The 22,165-nt window shown below is 44.1% G+C and overlaps 2 protein-coding genes across 13 annotated transcripts in view; one reads left to right on the top strand and one right to left on the bottom strand.

The window, feature by feature from the left end:
* Positions 1 to 6,862, top strand: part of LOC141782232 (uncharacterized) — a 43,298-nt gene extending 36,436 nt beyond the window's left edge. For 3 of the 5 annotated variants that reach the window (XM_074658357.1, XM_074658352.1, XM_074658362.1), the window contains 2 exons: positions 1,398 to 1,506; positions 3,876 to 6,862. In XM_074658357.1, the coding sequence (XP_074514458.1) occupies positions 1,398 to 1,506; positions 3,876 to 4,265 (499 nt within the window). In that variant the 3' untranslated portion in view covers positions 4,266 to 6,862. The remainder of the gene's footprint in view (positions 1 to 1,397; positions 1,507 to 3,875) is intronic. The other 2 variants (XM_074658369.1, XM_074658374.1) reach the window with 2 other exon arrangements.
* The window catches only part of herc1 (HECT and RLD domain containing E3 ubiquitin protein ligase family member 1), a 70,591-nt gene continuing 55,018 nt past the window's right edge, over positions 6,593 to 22,165 (bottom strand). For 6 of the 8 annotated variants that reach the window (XM_074658228.1, XM_074658271.1, XM_074658244.1 and 3 more), the window contains exons 59-79: positions 21,742 to 21,945; positions 21,511 to 21,612; positions 21,248 to 21,421; positions 19,973 to 20,272; positions 19,811 to 19,876; positions 19,582 to 19,707; positions 19,083 to 19,221; positions 18,557 to 18,738; positions 18,285 to 18,440; positions 17,921 to 18,043; positions 17,700 to 17,802; positions 17,075 to 17,244; positions 16,648 to 16,786; positions 16,082 to 16,251; positions 15,715 to 15,884; positions 15,250 to 15,415; positions 15,092 to 15,168; positions 13,692 to 13,944; positions 9,274 to 9,426; positions 8,531 to 8,836; positions 6,593 to 7,293 (exon numbers count right to left, since the gene is read on the bottom strand). In XM_074658228.1, coding sequence (XP_074514329.1) covers positions 7,108 to 7,293; positions 8,531 to 8,836; positions 9,274 to 9,426; positions 13,692 to 13,944; positions 15,092 to 15,168; positions 15,250 to 15,415; positions 15,715 to 15,884; positions 16,082 to 16,251; positions 16,648 to 16,786; positions 17,075 to 17,244; positions 17,700 to 17,802; positions 17,921 to 18,043; positions 18,285 to 18,440; positions 18,557 to 18,738; positions 19,083 to 19,221; positions 19,582 to 19,707; positions 19,811 to 19,876; positions 19,973 to 20,272; positions 21,248 to 21,421; positions 21,511 to 21,612; positions 21,742 to 21,945 — 3,465 coding nt within the window. In that variant the 3' untranslated portion in view covers positions 6,593 to 7,107. The remainder of the gene's footprint in view (positions 7,294 to 8,530; positions 8,837 to 9,273; positions 9,427 to 13,691; positions 13,945 to 15,091; positions 15,169 to 15,249; positions 15,416 to 15,714; positions 15,885 to 16,081; positions 16,252 to 16,647; positions 16,787 to 17,074; positions 17,245 to 17,699; positions 17,803 to 17,920; positions 18,044 to 18,284; positions 18,441 to 18,556; positions 18,739 to 19,082; positions 19,222 to 19,581; positions 19,708 to 19,810; positions 19,877 to 19,972; positions 20,273 to 21,247; positions 21,422 to 21,510; positions 21,613 to 21,741; positions 21,946 to 22,165) is intronic. The other 2 variants (XM_074658277.1, XM_074658286.1) reach the window with 1 other exon arrangement.

Raw genomic sequence — 22,165 nt, 5'->3', positions numbered from 1 at the left:
GGCGGCGGTCTGCTAGACGCGGCGACGGTCTGCTATATTAGCAGCATATTTGTCCACTCCCATGTTGATAAGAGTATTAAATACTTGATAAATCTCCCTTTAAGATACATTTTGAACAGATAAAAGATATGTAATTAATCGCGATTGACAGCCCTAATAATAATAATAATAATGATCAATAGAGAAAGTGATTGGCAGATAAATTAAACAATAACAATTATTTTGTGGCAGCCCTAGTTTAAATTATATGAAGCTTTTAGAGATTTGTATTCACAACTCGTGTTGTGTTCGACTGTATTTACATTCTACAGATGTTTATCTTTGTTATTCAAGTGTGTGTGTCTGTGTGTGTGTGTGTGTGTGTGTGTGTGTGTGTCTGTGTGTGTGTGTGTGTGTGTGTGTGTGTTTGTGTGTGCGCTGTGAGCGGTGGGCGTGGCCTCGGTGGGCCGCTCCGGGGCTTACTGTTCTATTTATAGCCGGTGAATGGAACGAGGTCGTTCTCCTGCTGCCACGTGTGGGCTGCAGCCTCAGTGTGTGTGTGTGTATGTGTATGTGTGTGTGTATGTGTGTGTAGTCGGTCACATTTCTCATGTGGACCTGAACATGCTCTACTTGTCCTCCTCCGCACACGTCATGTGACGCTCGTATGTAACCGTCAGATAGCATCACACAGACGGAGAGGAATGTAGATCCACTGTGTGATCAGCCGGCCATATCTCCTCCTCCCTCCTTCCTCTCCTCTCCTGTCCTCCCTTCCTCCCTCCCTCAATACCCCCCTCCTCTCCTCTCCCCTCGCAGGCTTTTTATTTATTCAGTCTTTGTGCTGTTTCATGATGTCCACCAATCAGATAAAGCCTGCGCGGCCGCTGTGTTGGCAGAGGCTTTGTGAGGATTATGTAATGGCCATTGGCGAGACATCCGTAAGCCATCTGAGCTGCAGGGCGGCTCTGACTCCGTAATCTGCAGCTGAAAACTCCTCAAATGTCACATTCAGGCTGAACTTCACCTGTCAGCAGACACTAACTAACTACATTCACTCAAGTACTCAACTTTACTTTAATATAAACCAGGGCTGTCAATCCATCCAATCATTTATCCTGATTAAACACATGACTGTTAATTTAGTTTATCGCAAATTAATCATTTGTTATCTGTTCAAAATTAACCTTAAAGGGAGATTTGTCAAGTATTTAATATGATGTGTTGAATGCATTTCATTTGCAATGACGCGGCGGGTCTCACTAGCTGACAGTCGTCTTCTTCTCTCCCGTCATTGTTGGCTTGTTGCAGCACACCTCGGCGTGTCACCTCCACCTGTAGATCAGAGGGATAACGTGAAACAGGAAGTTGTCCTCGAGTACTTTCTTCAACCTCTGTATTCACTTTCTCTCCTCTAGTGGACGCTTCCTCAGCATCATCCTGAAAATAGAAGAAATGCTTCAGAGCTGGTTCCCTCACATCAGACCAGACCAGACGGACGACTGCTCTCCGGCTAAGAAGCAAAAGGTACAGAAATGTTCAAAATAATCGAGTCTGATAATTCATCATTTGAGCAGCGTTTAAAGGTCCAGTGTGTAACGTCTAGAGGGATCTATCGGCAGAAATGGAAGATATTTGATTTAAACGTGTCGTTGTTAGACTATGAAGTCTTGATACATAAAGATCAACAGATCTTTGGTTTTATGCTGACATCTCATTTACACTTTCAAATTCTCCTGTAAAAAGTGAAATGGTATCAAGCATTGTAACGTACCACATTCAGGCTATATGGTCAAATTTAAATCATTCATTTAATATGTAATAACTAGGGAGGTTAATAATTAACCGTTTAGATCCACCGCTTCGTCTTTAGCTGCAGGCTACCGCTAAGATACGCCGCGTCGTTTCAGCCATAAAAAATCTAAAAAGATAAAAATCTAGCACTGAAGTGATCTCCTGTTTAGTGAAGAGGTCTCCTGTTTAGTGAAGTGGTCTCCTGTTTAGTGAAGTGGTCTCCTGTTTAGTGAAGTGGTCTCCTGTTTAGTGAAGTGATCTCCTGTTTAGTGAAGAGGTCTCCTGTTTAGTGAAGAGGTCTCCTGTTTAGTGAAGTGGTCTCCTGTTTAGTGAAGTGGTCTCCTGTTTAGTGAAGTGGTCTCCTGTTTAGTGAAGAGGTCTCCTGTTTAGTGAAGTGGTCTCCTGTTTAGTGAAGTGATCTCCTGTTTAGTGAAGAGGTCTCCTGTTTAGTGAAGTGGTCTCCTGTTTAGTGAAGTGGTCTCCTGTTTAGTGAAGTGATCTCCTGTTTAGTGAAGAGGTCTCCTGTTTAGTGAAGTGGTCTCCTGTTTAGTGAAGTGGTCTCCTGTTTAGTGAAGAGGTCTCCTGTTTAGTGAAGTGGTCTCCTGTTTAGTGAAGTGGTCTCCTGTTTAGTGAAGAGGTCTCCTGTTTAGTGAAGTGGTCTCCTGTTTAGTGAAGAGGTCTCCTGTTTAGTGAAGTGGTCTCCTGTTTAGTGAAGAGGTCTCCTGTTTAGTGAAGTGGTCTCCTGTTTAGTGAAGTGGTCTCCTGTTTAGTGAAGTGGTCTCCTGTTTAGTGAAGAGGTCTCCTGTTTAGTGAAGTGGTCTCCTGTTTAGTGAAGAGGTCTCCTGTTTAGTGAAGTGGTCTCCTGTTTAGTGAAGTGGTCTCCTGTTTAGTGAAGTGGTCTCCTGTTTAGTGAAGTGATCTCCTGTTTAGTGAAGAGGTCTCCTGTTTAGTGAAGTGGTCTCCTGTTTAGTGAAGTGGTCTCCTGTTTAGTGAAGTGATCTCCTGTTTAGTGAAGTGGTCTCCTGTTTAGTGAAGTGGTCCTGTTGAAGAGAATCAGATCCTGTTTAGTGAAGAGGTTCTGAGAGAGTCAGATTATGTAACCGAGTCCTGGAAGAGGACAGCGGAGGCATTAACGTGTTTTTGCTGGCGATGATTTCATAGTTTCATAAGCAGAGCAGAGGTCACATAAAGAGGGGAAACCACAGGAACGCCTCCAATAAATCCACATTTGGAAACCAGCTAAACAAATTTCCCCGAAGATGTTGAAGGATTCAAAGAGTCACATTTCTGCTCGTCTCAGTTTCACAGTTTTGGCTAAAAATGTCCGGCTCTCAGATCATCACCAGAAATAAATCCAGTGTTGTTGGACCGAGTCTTTTAGATATCCCGCTGAACATCGAGACTGTGGCTGTATCTGAAACCTCTTATTATACTAGTAGCATCGGACCAGTCTACCTCGCCTACTGTATCCCACAATGCAAAGTGCTGGACCGGTACAGGCTACGGTCACAACAGCAGCCAAAAACGGATCCTTTTTTACATTTTTCGTAGCTTTTTCAAGTTATGACTTTTTTTCTCGTAAAGCTATGACTTTATTCTCGTAACGACTTTCTTCTTGTAAAGTTATGACTTTATTCTCGAAATCTCCGATTTTTCCCCTCAATATGGCCCTAATACTCCGTCGTAGTAAACAAACATCGGTCACAAACAAACAAATCATAGTTATATTTTTTCAGTAATATTACAGTAGTGGTACGAGTGTCCAGTGCTTTCAGAGCTGGTTTAAAGGCTGAAGTCTGGTGTAGCATACTGCTAAATACATCAATGTAACAGTTTCCTACTACTGAGGAGCGCAGTATACAGTACACAGTATACAGTACACAGTATACAGTACACAGTACACAGTATACAGTATACAGTATACAGTATACAGTACACAGTATACAGTATACAGTATACAGTATACAGTACACAGAATGTTCTGTTTACTGTTTACTGCGTTGGTACATTCTGTAGTCGGTGGTTTGAATCCAGACTGTGTCTCAGTTCCTCGCTCCATACTGACCGTCATCCTCCTGTTCTTCTTCTTCTACTTCTCTCAGCAGCAGCATCGTAGCAGTGCCTCTCCTCCTCCATCCTCTCCGGTGTCGCTCCGCTCTTCAGACTCCTCCTCCGGCCTCCGATGGCTCCACGCCACGTCACCCGTCGTCTGCTCGCCGAAGACGCCCGAACCGACACTCGGCCGGCCCGCCGCCTCCGCCTCCCCTCTGCCGGCGCGCTGCAGCCAGGAAGTGACCCAGGACAACGCCGTCTCCTCCAGCACCGACTCGCTGCACTCGGGGCCCCCGCGCCGCCTCGCCGCTAACCCTCGCCTCAGCCGGGGGCCGCTGCCCTTCAAGATCCGCTCGCCGTGTCTGGAGAGACTGCTGCAGGCCAAGGAGAGCATCATCGCTCCCAGGACTGTGGGAGACGGCGGAGGCGGGTTGTCTTGAGAGAGGACGCTGATCTTGGATCTCATCTCGGCTTCCACAAACTACAAGGCCTTAAAAAAAGCATGAAGTCTTCTACGTCTATTTTTTTTTTTTAAATCTACAGCTGACGTGGCGTTCGCTCCGACTTCAGGTTCTCCAGCAGAAAGAGTCCGAATGTGATGAAGAAATAGGAGACGGGGCCTCGGTTACAACCTTTAGGACCCTTTAAAATGTGTGTGAGGAAGCGTCGGACCTCTAGCTTGAGTTTTCACTAATATTTGAGTTGGATGGAGTTCATCTTCAAACGAGTTCAAAGATTAAAACAATGTTGGCAGATTTGTTTCCTCAACACAACGACTGAGGAGGAATCACTCTCTCTCGCTCTGGGCTTCTTCTGAAAACATGAACGAAGGCACAAAAACATCTGGAGTCACCGTGTTAGATCTGATTCTCTTTAGGTTACTAATGATTCCTCTACCTCATGCTGACACCACGACACGGTTCCACCACATCAGCACACCGTCACTGTCGGGTAACGACACCTAAACTCTGAGGTTTCAGAAGCTGAGTTCCCTCTACATATTAGAACTAGGGCTGTCAAAGTTAACGCATTAATAACGTTTTAACACCACGAATTTAACACAATCCATCTTTGGGAGGTTGTAGTTTTAAAGCTAGAGTGAAGATACTGGTATCATGAAACTAGTAAACCTAGAGTCCATCGGTACCAACCATGTCATACTTGCTTGTAGTGAAGGAGGTTAAATAACGCTCTAAACTTGCGCTAAATTTTGGCGAGGAATAACTGCCATGGCCATTTTCAAAGGGGTCCCTTGACCTCTGACCTCCAGATATGTGAATGAAAATGGGTTCTATGGGTACCCACGAGTCTCCCCTTTACAGACAGGCATATTATTAATGCTAAATGCAGTACCTGTGAGGGTTTCTGGATCAATATCTGTCATTGTTTTGTGTTAATTGATTTCCAATAATAAATATATACATACATTTGAATAAAGCAGCATATTTGTCCACTCCCATGATGATAAGAGGATTAAATACTTGACAAATCTCCCTTTAAGGTACATTTTGAACAGATTAAAAATGTGCGATTAACTATTTGAATCGATTGACAGCCCTAATTATAATATTCTTCCAATATTGAACTATGATTTGGCACAATTAGTTTAATATCTAGTTTTTTTTCAGAGGGATTTTAAAAGGTAACTTTTCTCGATCCGTTTATCGATCAGTTTTCATCTTTCACGTCTCACTTGAGAGTTTCAGGCTGGTGAACAGTAACACTTCATTCCAACATGCAGCGACCGAGCGGACTCTGTTGAATAGAGCGTGAAGAATAGTCCAGATGTTCTACGAGCGATATCACATCGCTCAGCCTGTTCACCGACGCACGGAGCAGGTTAGGACATATTCATTGGGGAAAAACAGAAACAATCTGATAATAGCTTGTTCGCTCGCATCGTGTCCACTTAGGAAGAGGTGTTAACAGTAATCTATTTGTGCCTGAACAATCACAGCGACCCCAGAGGAAAGTTAGAAACATCTCCTCCCACACTTTAAAAGACGGTTCGGATATTTTCAAGTTAATTTTAATACAATACTCACGTGTAGTTTGAGAGAGTTATTAGTCGCTGTAATCTTTAATATGAGTCTGCAGCAGTCTGAGTTAGACAACTCAAGTCCTGGGAGTCGTGAATAACAACAACAAACCCACACAGGACGGCCAGAACGCACCCGTTCGCTGCACGGTTGTTGATATCTACATGCATGCATCTTTACACGAATGCAAAGATGCAAATTTGCTTCACAACCGGTATCGAATGTTTTTCGTTCCCTTTGCTCACATAGAATAGAAATGAACGGGAGGCGAATGTTGATTAATTCGTCCGCTCACTTCCATTCTATGTGAGCAAAAGGGTGAAAAACATTTGATTCAAGGGGGGGAAGCAAATTTTCATATTTGAATTGGGGTTGAACTTTAGTGAACTTTCAGGTGAATATCTCCGCGGCAGGCGACGCTCACTGCTCTGCATTCGTGCATGTGAGACGGCGCCGTAAGTCTTTCAAAGTACATGTGAGTATTAATGAGTATTAAGAGGAACATTACAGCCCGACCTCCTTTAACCAACAGCTCGTCAACATGAGCAGATCGTTTGAGTTCTCCTTCATGTACATAGTTCTTTCAGGTTTTAGTTCCTCCAACAGATGGCCTTTGTGATATTTTGGCCTTTGTGATATTTTGGCCGTTGTGATATTTTGTACTTCTGAAATAAATGTGATGTTTTGAGAGGAACCGTTCGTCTTTTCTTTAATCAACAGACGGAGAGTTTATTGAGTTATGCAGCATTTATTGTTGTTGTTTTTTTTCTCGTATGCTTCGGGAAACTCGGCATCGGCAATGAAAACAATAAATATGGATATTATGCAAAACATTTTCCTAATGAAGCATTTTACACAATGTACAATATTCTTTCTCCCCCCTCCAGCGCCTGCTTGAATATTCTATACACATTTCCAAACAAATAAACATACCTCCATGCAGAAACCCTGAAAATGGGATGTGGAGTAATGGGCAAAAAAACAAAATTAACACTCAATGCACTTCTCGTGTGGATTTTTGTGTCATTTAAAAACTGCTAATAAACCACGAGGAGAAATGAAATCTGTGCTGTTTGAAAGTACATAAAATGGATTTAAAAAGTGTCCCGTCTGCTCAGGAGTTCCCTACGACTGGTGCAGCGATGACGAAGCATCTCCGTGTGTGTGAGTGTGTTCACATAATAATAAAGTCCGTGTGCCTGCTCATACGTTATTCATGTGTGCATGTGTGGAAGTGCCTGCGTCAGTAGTCCGTGTCGGAGCCCTCGGCGTTGTCCACGTTTCTGGACAGCATGTAGTTGTCCATGTCGATGGAGCGGCAGTTGTTGATGGCGTAGCGCAGCCGCTCCGCCATGACGGCCTGGCTGGAGTACGGCGGCAGACGCAGCTGGAAGAAGCAGGTCTGAGAGGTCGGCAGGCTGTCGTACGGCTGAGGACGACAAACAAATACATAACACAGACAGACAGAATATAAATCATTAGAAACATCAGAAACTACAAAACGGTGGATTGACTCGTTCCAACAGGAAATACATCACATTATAGGTTATATTTTATACTATTATTATATCCTACTTTACTATATTATACCCATACTATACTGTTTTTATATAGTTATAATGCTTTACTATATATTATGTTATGCTATATTATATACTAAAGGAAGAGTTCAACAAGAGAGGAAGTCAGAAGGAAATTAGCTTAGCTTAGCATAAAGACTGGAAGCAGGGGGAAACTGCTAGCGTCCAAAGTTCAAAGATAAACGCCTCTAATTTGGTCGTTTTTGACATAACTACAAAAATAACACTAAAAGGGGAATATTTACTAAACCTGGCACTAAAGTTTTCAATTTAGCGACACACTACTAAAAGCTTAATAAAGCTTTGTCCACACATATACAGATATCTTTGAAGACATATATTTTCCTCCACACGTTAGTGTCTCGGCCTCTAAGCACACTGAGCTTTAGGTCTCAATAAAACACATTTTGAAATTCTGGTTTCTTTGTGTCCATGTGGACGACGATGACGTCATCTCGCACCTGAAACAACAACAACAACAACGGCGGACTACCGGTTTGTTTACGTAACATGTGCCAGAAAGGTGTTAAATAAAGGATGAAGAAATAGACGTCAAATGACTAGAAATAACATAATAAATATTTAGCTACCACTGTTTGTGTCTTTTTAAGTTAGTACCGCCAAAGGAAAAAAAGGACATGCTAAGACATGGTCAGAATCTTCTTCTCTGGTATTTGACGTATCGTTATCGTAGATTTTATCGCCACCTACTGGCCTGGCGTGTTTGTTTGAAATAGTTTTTGCGTTCTCATGTGGATGCTGATAGTTTGTAAAACGAAGGTTGTGTGGACAGAATTTTATTTTTAAAACCGGAGGGGGAAAACATCCTAAGACTACAGATGTAAGGGCCGTCCTGATAGCCGGATGGTTTACAGATGTTACACCGTCCTATCCAATAAAAATAATCTTAAAAGAAAACTAAAACTCTCAGATGTAAATGAGCCCAGCGGTTCTTCTTTTCTTCTAGTTTACCTGCACAAAACCTCCGTCCAGTTCTTCAGTGAATCAGGACAAACGTGGCCCTTTTTAGGCACTAAACAGTCAAATAGTCTCCAACACGTAGCACTCAGACGCCGCTCCACTCACCCTGTCCACCTTCATGATCTGAAACCTCTGCGAGATGTCGGCCGTGTTGGCGGGCAGCCTCGAGCGTCCGGAGACGAAGCGCATGAAGAGGACTCGCTCCTCGTTGGAGAACTCCTCCAGCGTCTGCCAGAACCACTGCACCAGCGAGTGCTGCTCGTCCACCTCTCGGTAGCGCACCACCTTCTTCAGCACGTCGCAGCAGATCTCCGGCATGCCGCACACCATCTGCTCCAGCTGCTTGGCCGTCAGCAGGGAGAGCAGCGGCACCGGCACGATCCACGACATGCCTTCACGCACCGCCGCCACCTGAGACGGGACGAAGGGACAGGAAAGAGGGATTTATATTCTCTGACTCCTCGGTCTGATTAAAGGGTAGGTCCTTAATAAACCTCCGTCCTCACCAGCTGCAACTAACCATTCATATTTGGTCTATAAATGTCAGAAAACAGAAGGTTTGGGACGATTCACCTTTCTCCTGATTCAATATTATCACAATACTTGTGTGCCGATTCGATATGTATTAAAATGTTTTCGATATTGTGATTCTTGTTACAGTGGCAGTCTTTAACACTAGACCGTGGGGAGAAAGTTGAATCATACACTTCTGGGGACTTTTACTTTAGAAGATCAGATTCACTTTGTTACCTCGTAACGAGACAGTGAAATATGCCGATACTCTGTTATCACTGACTGATACTTTACACACCATGAAACAGACTCACATGGACGTAGTTTCACCGTACCTGTCGATCGATTTCATGCAGCCGGTACTCGATAGCTCTCTCCACGTACTCCTTCCTGTTGGAGAAAGTGAGAGGGATGCTGTTTCCTCCCGGGATGATGGGCACCATCTTTCCATCTGCACTCTGCCCGATAAACGATTCCAGAGGAATCATCTGGAGAACAAACACAAACAATAAATCAGGGCGTCCAATAAATCTAACAGCCTTTTTCCACAACAATCGGCGTCTAAATGCAGTTTTTGCTTTTTTAAACATGGAAAATAGACTCCCAAAGTCAGTTTTTGATTAGAATTAGGTTAAAATCTACTGTTTTTTTTCAGAGGGATTTTAAAAGGTGTAACTTTTGTCGATCCACAGAGAACCATTTGACCCAAAACTCCAAGGTTTAGAGCTCTTTAATTCATTGATCAGTTTGAGTCTTTCATGCCTCGTGTGACAGTTTCAGGCTGGTGAACTGTGACACTCCTTCCTGACGTGCAGCGACCGATCGAACTCTGGTGAGTGGAGTGCGGAAATATTGTCCAGATAGATATTGATATTTGGGAGATCAAAAAAATGGATAGATGTATCAGTTGACTTTATTTTTTTTAAATAAACACATCAAATAAACAACCTATATTGATCTTGATTTAGCTTTTTTTTTTTTTTTTTTAAATAACTGTGACCAAGATACTAAACGAGTCGTTTTCCAGCTGAACTCTGGTGAATGAACTGTGTGATATTGTTCCTAAATGACCTCAAATCTAGTCTGACATCTCTGTAACTCATCAGCAGACATTTACACAGTTACACCATCAGCACATATATATCAGCCTGGCAGATTTATTGGTCTCTAGTCAGCGTGTTATATCTGTTGTCAAACACAAACCAGCCAGCCAACCGTAAAAAAGTTAAATTGTTCAATAAACAGTCGGAGAATTTCTCCTCGGCACTGTTTCGTCAGCAGATCAAAAATGTTTTGCAACAAGTTTTGTCTGAATAATGATGCAACAGATCGGTTACAAAAGCTGAAATTCATCTGATCATCTCTTCAACAGGAGATTATTATGATATCATGGTTCGACATTCGACAGCTCGTCTAGCAGTTTAAACTAAAGCCAACAGAAGAGCAGATTCTGTCTCTCTCCTCCTGAAGCCAAAGCAGCAGATGCATCCTCTTCCTCTCCTCCCTCAGCCTGGCTGACAGAGTCGGTGTTGTGGCTCTAACCTCCCCTCTTCCTCTCCCCCCTCAGCCTGGCTGATGGAGTCGGTGTTGTGGCTCTAAACCTCCCCCCTTCTTCTCCTCCCTCAGCCTGGCTGATGGAGTCGGTGTTGTGGCTCTAACCTCCTCTCTTCCCTCAGCCTGGCTGATGGAGCCGGTGTTGTGGCTCTAACCTCCTCTCTTCCTCTCCTCCCTCAGCCTGGCTGATGGAGTCGGTGTTGTGGCTCTAACCTCCTCTCTTCCCTCAGCCTGGCTGATGGAGCCGGTGTTGTGGCTCTAACCTCCCCTCTTCCTCTCCCCCCTCAGCCTGGCTGATGGAGTCGGTGTTGTGGCTCTAAACCTCCCCCCTTCTTCTCCTCCCTCAGCCTGGCTGATGGAGTCGGTGTTGTGGCTCTAACCTCCTCTCTTCCCTCAGCCTGGCTGATGGAGCCGGTGTTGTGGCTCTAACCTCCTCTCTTCCTCTCCTCCCTCAGCCTGGCTGATGGAGTCGGTGTTGTGGCTCTAAACCTCCTCTCTTCCTCTCCTCCATCAGCCTGGCTGATGGAGTCGGTGTTGTGGCTCTAACCTCCTCTCTTCCTCTCCTCCCTCAGCCTGGCTGATGGAGCCGGTGTTGTGGCTCTAACCTCCTCTCTTCCATCCTCTCTCCTCTCCTCTCTCCTCTACTAGTCTGGGAGCGAAGCCAAGCCTCCGGCAGGCAGGATGTGCTGCATCAACAGCGGCGCTGGCATTCCTGCAGGCCGGGGCTTTACAGCGCCGGGGTTGTGTGAGGTTGTTTGGACAGAAGAGGGGCTCCGGGGAAACGTTAGCTTTCTGTGGGTTCTGGACGGAGGCGGGGGGGAGAACGAGGGCTGTGTGGTCTGTGTATATCAGCGCTGGTCTGGGCCACAGCGGTGCTGAGGTTTTATCAGCGCTGGCAGAGAGGACTCTGGGTACCAGGCTCTCTGAGTGTTTATAAAGCTTAGCCACAGCCCCCCCCAGCAGGGCTTACATGAAGCTCTCTCAGAGTTCAGACTGGTTACAGACACGTTACTGTCACTGATGTCTCGGACAGTCTGAAACGTGAGCAGAGATTCAGGGCGACGTTCGGTTGGTTGATGATCAACTCTGTCGTCTGTAAACTGGATTAACTCTCCTCATGTTCACCGCTCTCTGGGTGTGGCGAGGCCTCGCTGTGTGACATCATCTGAAGTTTGTTGTGGTTTGTGACGGTTAAAGGTTTAATATGTAACTTTAAAATGTCTAAAAACGACTAGACTTGTGTTCTGTGTTTGTTGAATTGTGTACTTACTAGAGCCGTCAATCGATGGAAACAGTTAATCACGATTAATCACAAATGAATCACACATTTTTTAAGCCACGTTTTTATGATACAGTTTTTAGATCTTGGTGGTTTTTAACTCTATATTTTAACCAGATGAAGGATTTTAGTCGCCAGACGTCTGGATCTGAAGTTATCAGAGAAGCAAGCTGAGCTCCGGGACGTCCTGCGTCCACCGAACAGCGTCGGAGAAACACTGATTTTTAACGTGAAGCTGCTTTATTCAGTGTTTTAATCAGCGGGTCCGTTTGAGTCCTCTGCTGATAATAAAAACCTCCTGAACGATGAACACTGAAGGAATCCTAACCGGAAGAAGCTGACTGACATGAAGACAACAACTCCCATGATCCCACGCTGCTTCACTACGTCACCAAACTCATCTTTCGTTACTGATTTGATAGAGAGCAGCAGAAAATGACGCACAGTGCGTTAAAGTCTGGCTATGGGTATAAAAACTGGCTGCTTATTATCTTTTTAGCAGCATGTGTGTGATTTAGGGATGCTAATTTTGAAATTCATAACCGATAACCGACCCTTGTTAACTGATTATTAATCGTTAACCGACAAGATTAGTGCCACGCGTTAACTTAGCAGCTACGATGCTGCGTGTAGTGTCGCGGACATGCAGCCACTTTCCCAGTAAAAGTCTCCACCGCACATTTAGTTTAGTTTAGCAGGTTGTCAGCTGTGTGTCTGCCCGGAGTAACGATAGCGATTGTCCGACAAACAGTGTGTGTATTTGTGCTACGTTAGCAACTGTAGCTCTGCTGGTAGCTACGTGCTCGCCGCCGCAATGACAGAGCGAGTGTACGACAGACCGTGTGTGTGTGTGGTGGCGGTGAGTGTGGGTTTGTCGGTGGCGTTCTAGCTGTGAACGTAGGTGTAGCAGACAGTGTGTGTACAGTTTATTTGTCGGTGAATAAATGCTACAACTCCTCCGCTCCGCTCAAGCGAGCTATAGACGGGAGCCAACTTCCTGTATCTGTAACTCCGGCTTCGCCTCTTAAGGTGGACCAGTTTTTCTCCTTAAAGAGACGAGCCGCTCCTCTGAGTTTCTCTCAGCTTTTTAATTAATTATGAATATTTATTTTAACCGATAGTGTTAATCGGTTAAAACGGTTAATGTCGGTTAACGGTTAATTCTTAACATCCCTAGTGTGATTCTGATGAATCAAGCGTTCACATGGCGGCGGAGGAGGAAACGTAAACCATCCTCAGTCACCCCGTGAGCCTCCAGTCACTGAGATGGTAATGTTGACTTTGTTGTTGACTTTATTGTGCTGTTGGAGTCTGAGATGAATCTTAAATACGGAGTGATGAAGTGAGGATATGGAAGGGCGGCGGCGGCTGTTTTTTACTGCTGAGAACTCGAGGAGGTGGAATGACGCTTTATATGCAATAAATAATATGCAATCTGATTCATGAATCTCATTTCACCGTCATAAATCTAATAACTCCCATCTCTGTGAGCAGCTGTGAGATCTGCCTTTTCTGTAAATGTCCTTTATAACACATTTCTAATAAACGGCAACTTCTGTCTTCTTTATGAACCTGCTTTTCTATAGTTGGGTGATATGACGACTTATGTAATAAGACAATATAGAATTGTCAACCGTTTGACATTTTGAAGGTGGAATTTGTTTTTCCGTCAGGTTCATTTTCTACCTGTTTTCACAGATTAAAAAAAAGAGTACGTTATAAAGGTTACACTGGGAAAACCTTTTTTCCACCTGTTCTGAAGTCCTAAACACAGGAGAGAAAACAATACACATACTGTACTGTCACCTCATCTACTCACACCTCCCATAAAACAATACCACAAGCAGTCATCCACAGAATCTCTCTCTCTCTCTCTCTCTCTCTCTCTCCTCATATCGAGATCAGAAATCAGTTTCCCACCTCATGGAAATTTTCCTCGGTGATGCCGCTGTCTTCAATGTGAAGAATGCTTTTGAGCGTCTGCACATAGAGGAGGTCCACCTCCTCCAGGTCCTCCAGCTGCAGCGGGATGCAGCACAGCTGCTTCCACACCAGCGGAGCCAGGTGGAGGTCCAGAGGCTTCTTGGTCCGGATGGCCACGCCCATCAGGATGCCCAGGAACCTGAACTGGAGCATGTGTTCATCCATGCAGGCGGACGGGTTGAAGAGGAACCTGAACGGGTTAAAGGAGAGGAAATGATGAGTTTAAGATGTTGTGTCAAGTTAGACAATGACTGAGCAGGAGGAATGAGAAGATCTCACAGAAATTATACATTTAAATGATTTAATATAGATGTCTTGAAGAGGAACTGAGCACATAAATGGACATTTTGGAGACTTGGATTTTACTACATGAGAATTTTTTCCCAGATGTTATATTATTATTTTGCTGTTGTTGAATAGACATCACAATTTGATGCTCAGTTAATCCTGAATATAAATAAACTTTGCATCCATCAATATAAGCTAAGACAGGAGAGTAATCTATAAAAATACGACAATTTGGGGTTTCAGCGATGATATTCCAGTATGTTCAACTTCATAAAATAACAGGTTTTGTTTTCTACACTTTATTTTGAAAATCTAATTAAAAATGTTATCCTATATTCACCAAAAGTTAGCATTAGATAATGCCTCATTAGCATATTAAACATAACATTTCAGAAAACTTGTAATACAAAAAACAATTGTCTTAATGTCAATAATAAACTAGGGAAGTTTCATGGTGATATCTGTTAGTTAAACCTGTTGAGTCTTCCAAATGTTTGGATTTTACAATCCATACATCAGCAAAAGGCTGTTTTCTCAAAATGAGTTTTTTCTCAGACTCTGAGCCAGAAATCTCCACTTCACTTACATCCACCAAACTTTCCAGTTTCATTCCTCTCTATAATCTGAAGGTTTTTAACAGAGGGGTTTGTTCATATATCATTCATAGTCTGATTTATACAACATTTTATTTCTAAAAACATGGCGAAAAGGGATTTATTTTTATGACTGTTGACTATATTTTCTGATAAAAAGAGATATCCAAAACTCCCTCTGTAATATGTCAACAAAATAAAACAAGAATTTTGAACCTGGCTTTATCCAATGATCACATTTTGATGCAAATTAGCACATATTTAATAAGATAATGCCTCATTTGCATATTCTTTTAAAAACAAAACTTGTATTACAAAAAATAATTGTCTTAATGTCAGTAATTAACTGGGGAATTTAAAAGTTAAAATCCATCCCAAATCTTTCAGAGCAGTAGAAACTTTACAGCTACAGTGAGAATAAAGACGGGCCGCCATGCTCCGTGACGGTCTCCTCACCTGTCTCTGTTGTAGCCGACCTCTGCGGTGGCGTTGGGGGTGGGGATGAGCAGGTCGACCACTCCCGTCTCCAACTCCTACAAACAGAACAAACATCACTGTATCACATCACATCCAGGAAACTCTATCAGGAATCATCTGAACGGATCTGTTCCTACCTGACACATCTCTGTGATGGTGTCGTCAAACACTCCCCCGGCGTCATCGGCCCCCTCTCCCACCAGTTTGACCTTCCAGGCCCTCGATGGCAGGCGAAGGTCCGTCGCGTTCAGCTTCACAACCTGGCGAGCGATCTGCACGAAGATCGGTTTACACTTCCGTCCCCTGCAGAGAGTTAACGTAAAAAAGAGAGGAAAAAGAGGCAGAAAACTGTTTTAACACAACAAAGAAACACGTCACAAGATCATCACAAAGGTTCGATTTCAAGTCTCTCCTTTAATTTCTTGTCACCTCTACTGTTCAATTTCAAAATAAAAGCATAAACAACATTTCACCATTAGTACTGAGCTTCCTTATGAATGTTCACAACCTTTTTATTATATTTAATCATGTGTACAGTATGAGAGCCAAACTGGGGAACTTCTGCACTGTGGGAATAAGAGAAGACAAAGCGTGGTACTGACCGTGTGGAGATGCGTTTGACGGTGATCTGGGGGCCGTAGTTCTTGCCCTGCACCATGGTCTTACCGATGGAGCGCACCATGGGCAGAGTGTACACTCTGGGGGCCAACAGGGGCCTCAGCTGGCCCTGAACGATCCCCCAGGTACCCGCGTTGTAGTGGGACGTACAGCTCTGCAGACACAGAATCACATTTACCATCATTACGTACTGTGATACAGTGTGTGGTGGCTTTTAAATCTTAGTTTATAACATCTTCTCGAAGCAAAGGCAACCTCTGAATAGTGTTGGAAGATGGTTTCATTAGATAACATTTTGACATTTGAATTGTCTCTTGAAGCTGCTTGCTTTGTGTCCTGTTCTTTGCCCACCTGGTTGTTGGGGCTGAGGTTGAGCAGCCTCCACGAGGAGTACATGAGGTCGGAGAAGTGGTAGAGGAGTCGCAGCCGAGCCCTCACCGCCTCGATGCTGATCTCTCTCAGCCCGCTGTACTGAGGAGGCACCGCCACAGGAAGACCCAGCTGGAGAGGAACTGACGAGCCTGAAGAAGAGGAGGAGGAAGAAGAGGAGGAGGAGGACGGAATTAGACAAAACGACCACGAGGGAGGAGAGAGGAGGACAGAGCAGGGAGGAATTACAAGAGGTGAGGAGAGAGAAGTGAATACATTAAGAAGATATAATGATTTTAACTTGGTGAGGGCTTGAGCCCCGGTAAGCCTGTATATTAAGACGACGGAGCCGGGAGACTGTGTGTTGTCGGAACAGGGAACCGACATGTAGTCTGTCATGTGTCGCGGCCAAGTCACGACAAGAATTTACGACTCTCAATCGTCTAATCTGACATAGTGACCATCGGAACCGTCAAAAATATCCTGTAGTCTGATCCTGGCGTTAGACAGCAGTGTCATGACGGTTAGGATGTGTGTGTGTGTCTAACCTGGTGCTCGAGGCGGCACACAGGGAGCCGTCCAGGCGGCGCTGTGGCAGCGTCCAGCGGAGATCTGGTGGATGTTTTTGCCCTGCAGCGCCGTCGCCACCGTCGGTTCTCTGACGTGGTTGGTGTGGCCCAGACCGAGCTACACAACAGAGTTACAACACAGTTACAACACAGTTACAACAAAGTCACGTCAATCCATCATTTATAGGAAGGTATCACCAAAATTAAACATGACTTTCAACTTGTGGATCAGAGCATAAGATTGTGATTCGATGAATAAACTTTGCTCAATTTCTAGTTAACTGAATGCTAAAAATCCTTTTTCCAGAGCAGACTCTGGCTGAAGGTTACGAACAGTGACACTGACTGATTAAGGACCTTTCAGTGTGTGTGTGTGTGTGTGTGTGTGTGTGTGTCAGCAGGTTACCTGTCCCTCTGAGTTGCTGCCCCAGGTGTAAACGTCTCCCGTGGAGGAGAGCACCAGAGTGTGTTCGGCTCCGACAGCCACGTCCTGGATGTGGAACCCGGACAGAGCCGGAACCTGCTGGGGCCGGTTGTGGTTCCTGGCTCGGCCTTCTGGTAAACCAATCAGGCGGTCTGCACAAAAAAATGACATGTTGATGAAAAAACAACGTCACAAATGATCTTAACATGAACTTTACTGTGATAATAACAACCGTTGTCCACGCACAAAACGAAAGGTGAACGAAAGTTTGCACCCATTTCTTTATCAATTCATCTGCTGATTATTTTGTTAATTGATCGTTTAGTCTGTTAATCATCAGAAAATAGTGAAAAATTTAAAACTTAACTTCCCTAAGCCAAAAGTTATGTCCTCAAATATCAAGTTATGTCTGACCAACAATCCAAAAAAATAGGTTTAGTGTCATGTAAAACTGGAACCATTAAATATTTGGCTAAATAAATTAATAAAAATAACTGACGATTAATTTCCCCCTGATACACTAATCGTTACAGCTTTAATCATTATATTATTATTATCATATTAAAGATCAGTTCGGGAGTAAAGACGACATGAAACCGTAGCGTACCTTGGCCGAATGTGAAAACTTTGCCATCTTTGGTTAAAGCCACAGAGAACTGTGTTCCACACGCCACCTTCTTGATGGCGATTCCACACAACACGTCCACTTTCTAAGGAATCAAACAATTTAAAATAAACCTTCATTAAATTCACTCAAAAACTAAATCATATATGATTGTTTTCACAGATGAACATCACGTGAAGCAGGAGGCCTCATGAAGCGCCTACCTGAGGGGAGGACTTGGCGGTGGAGTTGCCGAGTCCCAGTTTCCCGTAGTCTCCGTCACCGAAAGCCCAAACCATCATCCCGTCAGCGGAGACGACTAAAGTGTGGTTCAGACCACAAGCCACCTGAGGAGGGAACACATGTCAACATAAACTCTGAGAGGTCGTCAGTCATCTACTGTGTGTTCACTAAACATTCAAAAGATTTCAGCTGTCAAAACACAAGAAAACAAATAGTCAAAAGATGAATGATTCTTTCTGTAGTCCTGTTTATGAATATGGTCGTTGTGACATCATAAAATAAAAAATAGTAGAGTCTGTGAATTTGTTAAATAAATGTCAACATCTCCCCTTGGTAAGTTCTAACCTGTCCGACTTGGTAGCCCTCCAGAGCGGTGACCTTCTCCGGTAGCTTCTTGTTCGAGGTGTTTCCCAAACCCAGCCTGCCGTAATCACCGTTCCCAAATGAGAAAAGCTTTCCGTCAGCTGTTACCACCGCCGAGTGTTTGAACCCACAGGACATCTGAAAGAGAGAAAAGTGAAGAAGCCAAATCCTGTATTACTATTAGGTCTCTACTTTTACCAGAACTGATTGAAATCCCTTTTTTACTGAATCCTTTGTGTTCCTCAAAGACTGACCTGCACCACCTCCTCTCCCTGCAGCGCTTCGATCTGTCTCGGCCGGCGCTGGCGGTCGCTGTTCCCGTGGCCCAGCTTACCGTAGTCCCCGTCCCCCCAGCTGAACACCTCGCCGCTCTCCGTCAGGGCCATGGAGTGACCGTCGCTGCCGCATGACGTCACCAGCTGAGTCACAACGAAACCTGAGGGGCAAAGAAGACGACCACGTGGTCAGGGTGGAGGTTAACACATTCAACTGAGTTCACACTACACAATTTGAGCCCTGATTTTCTGCTCCCCGACTGTTTTTAAAAGCTCCCCGACAAAAAGCCCCAAATCAGAGGCAAAATCGGCGTTGGCGTCATGTGTGAACTGCTCAAAAATGAGAGCCGAGAAGCACGCCGACGCTCGCCAACGCCTCGCAGACACGTTCCAGATATCTAGCGGGCTAAATATCTGGACCTGTCGGGGAGTCTGTCGGGGGAGTCTGTCGGGGAGCTACAGCCAATGAGCGAACGGTAAGAAATAACAGATATTTCAGCGGCACCTTGAAGAGCCGAGATGACGGTGAGGAGGTGCAGGTCGTCAGAGTTGCCCTGACCCAGACGGCCATAGCTGCCCTCGCCGCAGGCCAGCACCGTCCCGTTAGGCTGGATCACAAAGGTGCAGTTCTGACCACACACCACCTGAAGGAAGCAAACACAGAGGAGACAGATCATTATATGCTGGTGATCCACAGCAGATAAACAATCTGATTTTAAGACATTGGAAGACAGGGATCAGATGTTAGGATACTCTTCTAGGTTTATTAAATACAAGAAAAAATATAAATAAAAATTTGCAAATATACTATTGCAAATACTGCATATATTGTGGATGTATAATTCATGAGGAAATGTAAAAATGTAATAACAAATATAATAAAAGTATTTAAAAAAAAAGGAGGCTTTATAATCTTTACTAATTTGTACTAATGATGATGTGACTGGATGTGATTAAAGGCAGCAGGCTGGTGTAGTTAACAAAGACATGACGTGTGTGTTTACCTGTTGAGCCTGAGAGAAGGACGGGGCGGTGGTTGGCACCAGGATGTTCCTGCCGGCCTCGGCCAGCTGGCCGTGTCGCCCTGCACCCCACAGATACACATCACACTTCCCCCCCAGGTGCCAGTCCTGCAAACACACACATACACACACACCCAGAGAGTTATTACCGTCAGAGTCTGAGGAGAGTAAACCGTTTATTACAGCTAATCTGGGTTTCAATCTAAATTACCTCTGGTCTGGAGGTGGCCCAGGACATGATCTGTTCATCCATACCAGGCGCCCATTTACTGTTATCCTGGAAGAACAAACACCGTTATTATCTGCTGCAGAAGGTGTTGATTACGTTATAAATTACTGCTCCAACAGTGAAAGCAGCAGCAGCCTCCCTCACCAGGAGCAGAGCCATCTCGTCTTTGGGCACAGGCTCCAGGTCGGGAACAGCGAACGACTCGGAGAAGGTGGCGCCTCGAGCGAGGGCCTCCGCCGCCTTGACCGTTGTCGAGAAGCAGTCCAACCAGGCCCACTCGCTGGCACACCAGACGGCGGTGCCAGACTCTGGAGGGCAGTGTCGGAGGTTAGGAGGCACAGGGGGGCGACACAGGAGCAGGTCCAGGTGGAGACCCACAGCCAGGGAGGCGAGGCACTGCATGTAGGGGCTGTGGACGAGCTGCTCGCCACACACAACGTGGGGCTGCAGGTGGAGAAGAAAAGAAGACATCATCAACGAGAGTATAATCAACCTCAGGAGCTCCGCAGTTGTTCTTTGGTTAACAGGCAACCTGTTCTACCTCTTTGGATTTACAGTCTGCGATTGAATATTTGTGAAAAATATACAAAAAAATTCTCAAAATGATTAGTAAAATATGTGGAAAAAAAATGTGAAAACTGTCCAGAAAAAATGTTTAAAAAATATCCCAAAAATATGTGAAAAATATGAGAAAAATTACCAACAAATATGTGAAAAGTGTCTGAAAAATATCAGAAAATTTGTACTAAAATATGTGAAATAATTTGTGAAAACTGTCCGAAAAATATGTGAAAAGTATCCCAAAAAATTTTAAAACATTTCCACAAAATATTTGAAAAATATGTGAAAAATTATCAATAAATATCCAAAAGAAATTGAAAAATGTCCCCAAATATATGAAAAATATCAAAAAAGAAATATCCCAAAAATATCAGAATATTATCACTAAAATTTGTGAAAAATACACATCCAAAACCATATGAAAAATATAGCAAAAAGAATGAAAAATTTGTGAAAAATATATAAAAAAATATGTAAAAAATAACAGAAAAATTACTAACAAATATGTGAAAAATGTCCGAAAAATATCAGAAGATTAATACTAAAATGTGTTACTAATATATGTGTGTTACTGAAAAATGTACATCCGAAAAATATTAGTAAATAATAAATACATTACAAGAACATTGGCACCACACAAAAACAGCTCCTTGCCTGCCATGTTCATGAAAATAATAAGAGAAGTATTCCTCTGCGTACATCATATACAGACAAACTTTGCCCCATGATTTTCTTCTTCTATTGAATTTCATGGCAGTTGGCGCCCATACCTGTTGCATTACCGCCATCTGCTTGACTGTCCCTTACCCCGTGTGAAAGAGGCTTTAGATTATGAAAGAGTAGATAGATATTTAATACCTTCTCGTAGGCGTACTGCTCCTGCAGCATGACAGGCAGCCTCTCCAGGAAGGCCCTCATGCAGGGCGCCATGTTGAGGCCGACCACGCCCTGCTTCTTCAGAGCTGTGCGGCAAGTGGCCAGCACATGGTTGGACGCCATGAACTCTTTGGAGCAGTTCACAACCAGCACATCCTGGAAATGAAGCAGACCAGAGAGTAAATAAAGATTCATTTAAATTCAGTGATGCAGCTACAAACATGAATCCGGTAAAGATGTCGTACCTTCGACCTGTTGGAGCAGACAGCGACACCCACATCTGGGATCCAGACGATGTTCTGGATCGCACCTGAACCGGCGACTACTGTCTGGAGCACTGACCCGTCCTGTTGGACACACAAGGAGCCACAGTGTGCCAGTGAGATGTGAGTGTGTATCTGTGTATCTATGCAACTTGTACCTGCAGTATTTGCATACATCCTACTTTTTCCTCCATCTGTGTGTGTGTTTCTTACCCGCAGGGACCAGATGTTCATGAGGCCTCCCACTCCTCCAGATGCCAGAGCCAGACCGTCGGGGCTGAAGGCCAGCGTTCTAACTGGGGTGATGTGGCCCTTCAGCTGGAAAACACACGTTGCTACACTGCCTGACCACCGGGAGGACTGCAACACAGTGACAGCAGGTGAGTGGAAGAACGCACCGGCTGTTCTCCTACGACTCTATGTATGTGTAGAGAAAATAAACAGCATGATAAATTAATATTAATCTGCAGGTTTGGTCAGAAATATTTAGAAGCTGAGGACAAATACCCTTCAACATTCATCAAATGACAGCAATTTAAAATAAACAGCAACAATTTCATTTCTACAGTGTTTACATTGTAACATAAATATTGTGAATAAAAAAAGCAAAGTAATATCTCATGTAATTATTTATGAA

Source organism: Sebastes fasciatus, chromosome 2 (genome assembly GCF_043250625.1).
Source record: "Sebastes fasciatus isolate fSebFas1 chromosome 2, fSebFas1.pri, whole genome shotgun sequence".
In the NCBI taxonomy this organism is placed as follows: Eukaryota; Metazoa; Chordata; class Actinopteri; order Perciformes; family Sebastidae; genus Sebastes; species Sebastes fasciatus.
This window is presented reverse-complemented; position numbering and strand designations above follow the sequence as displayed.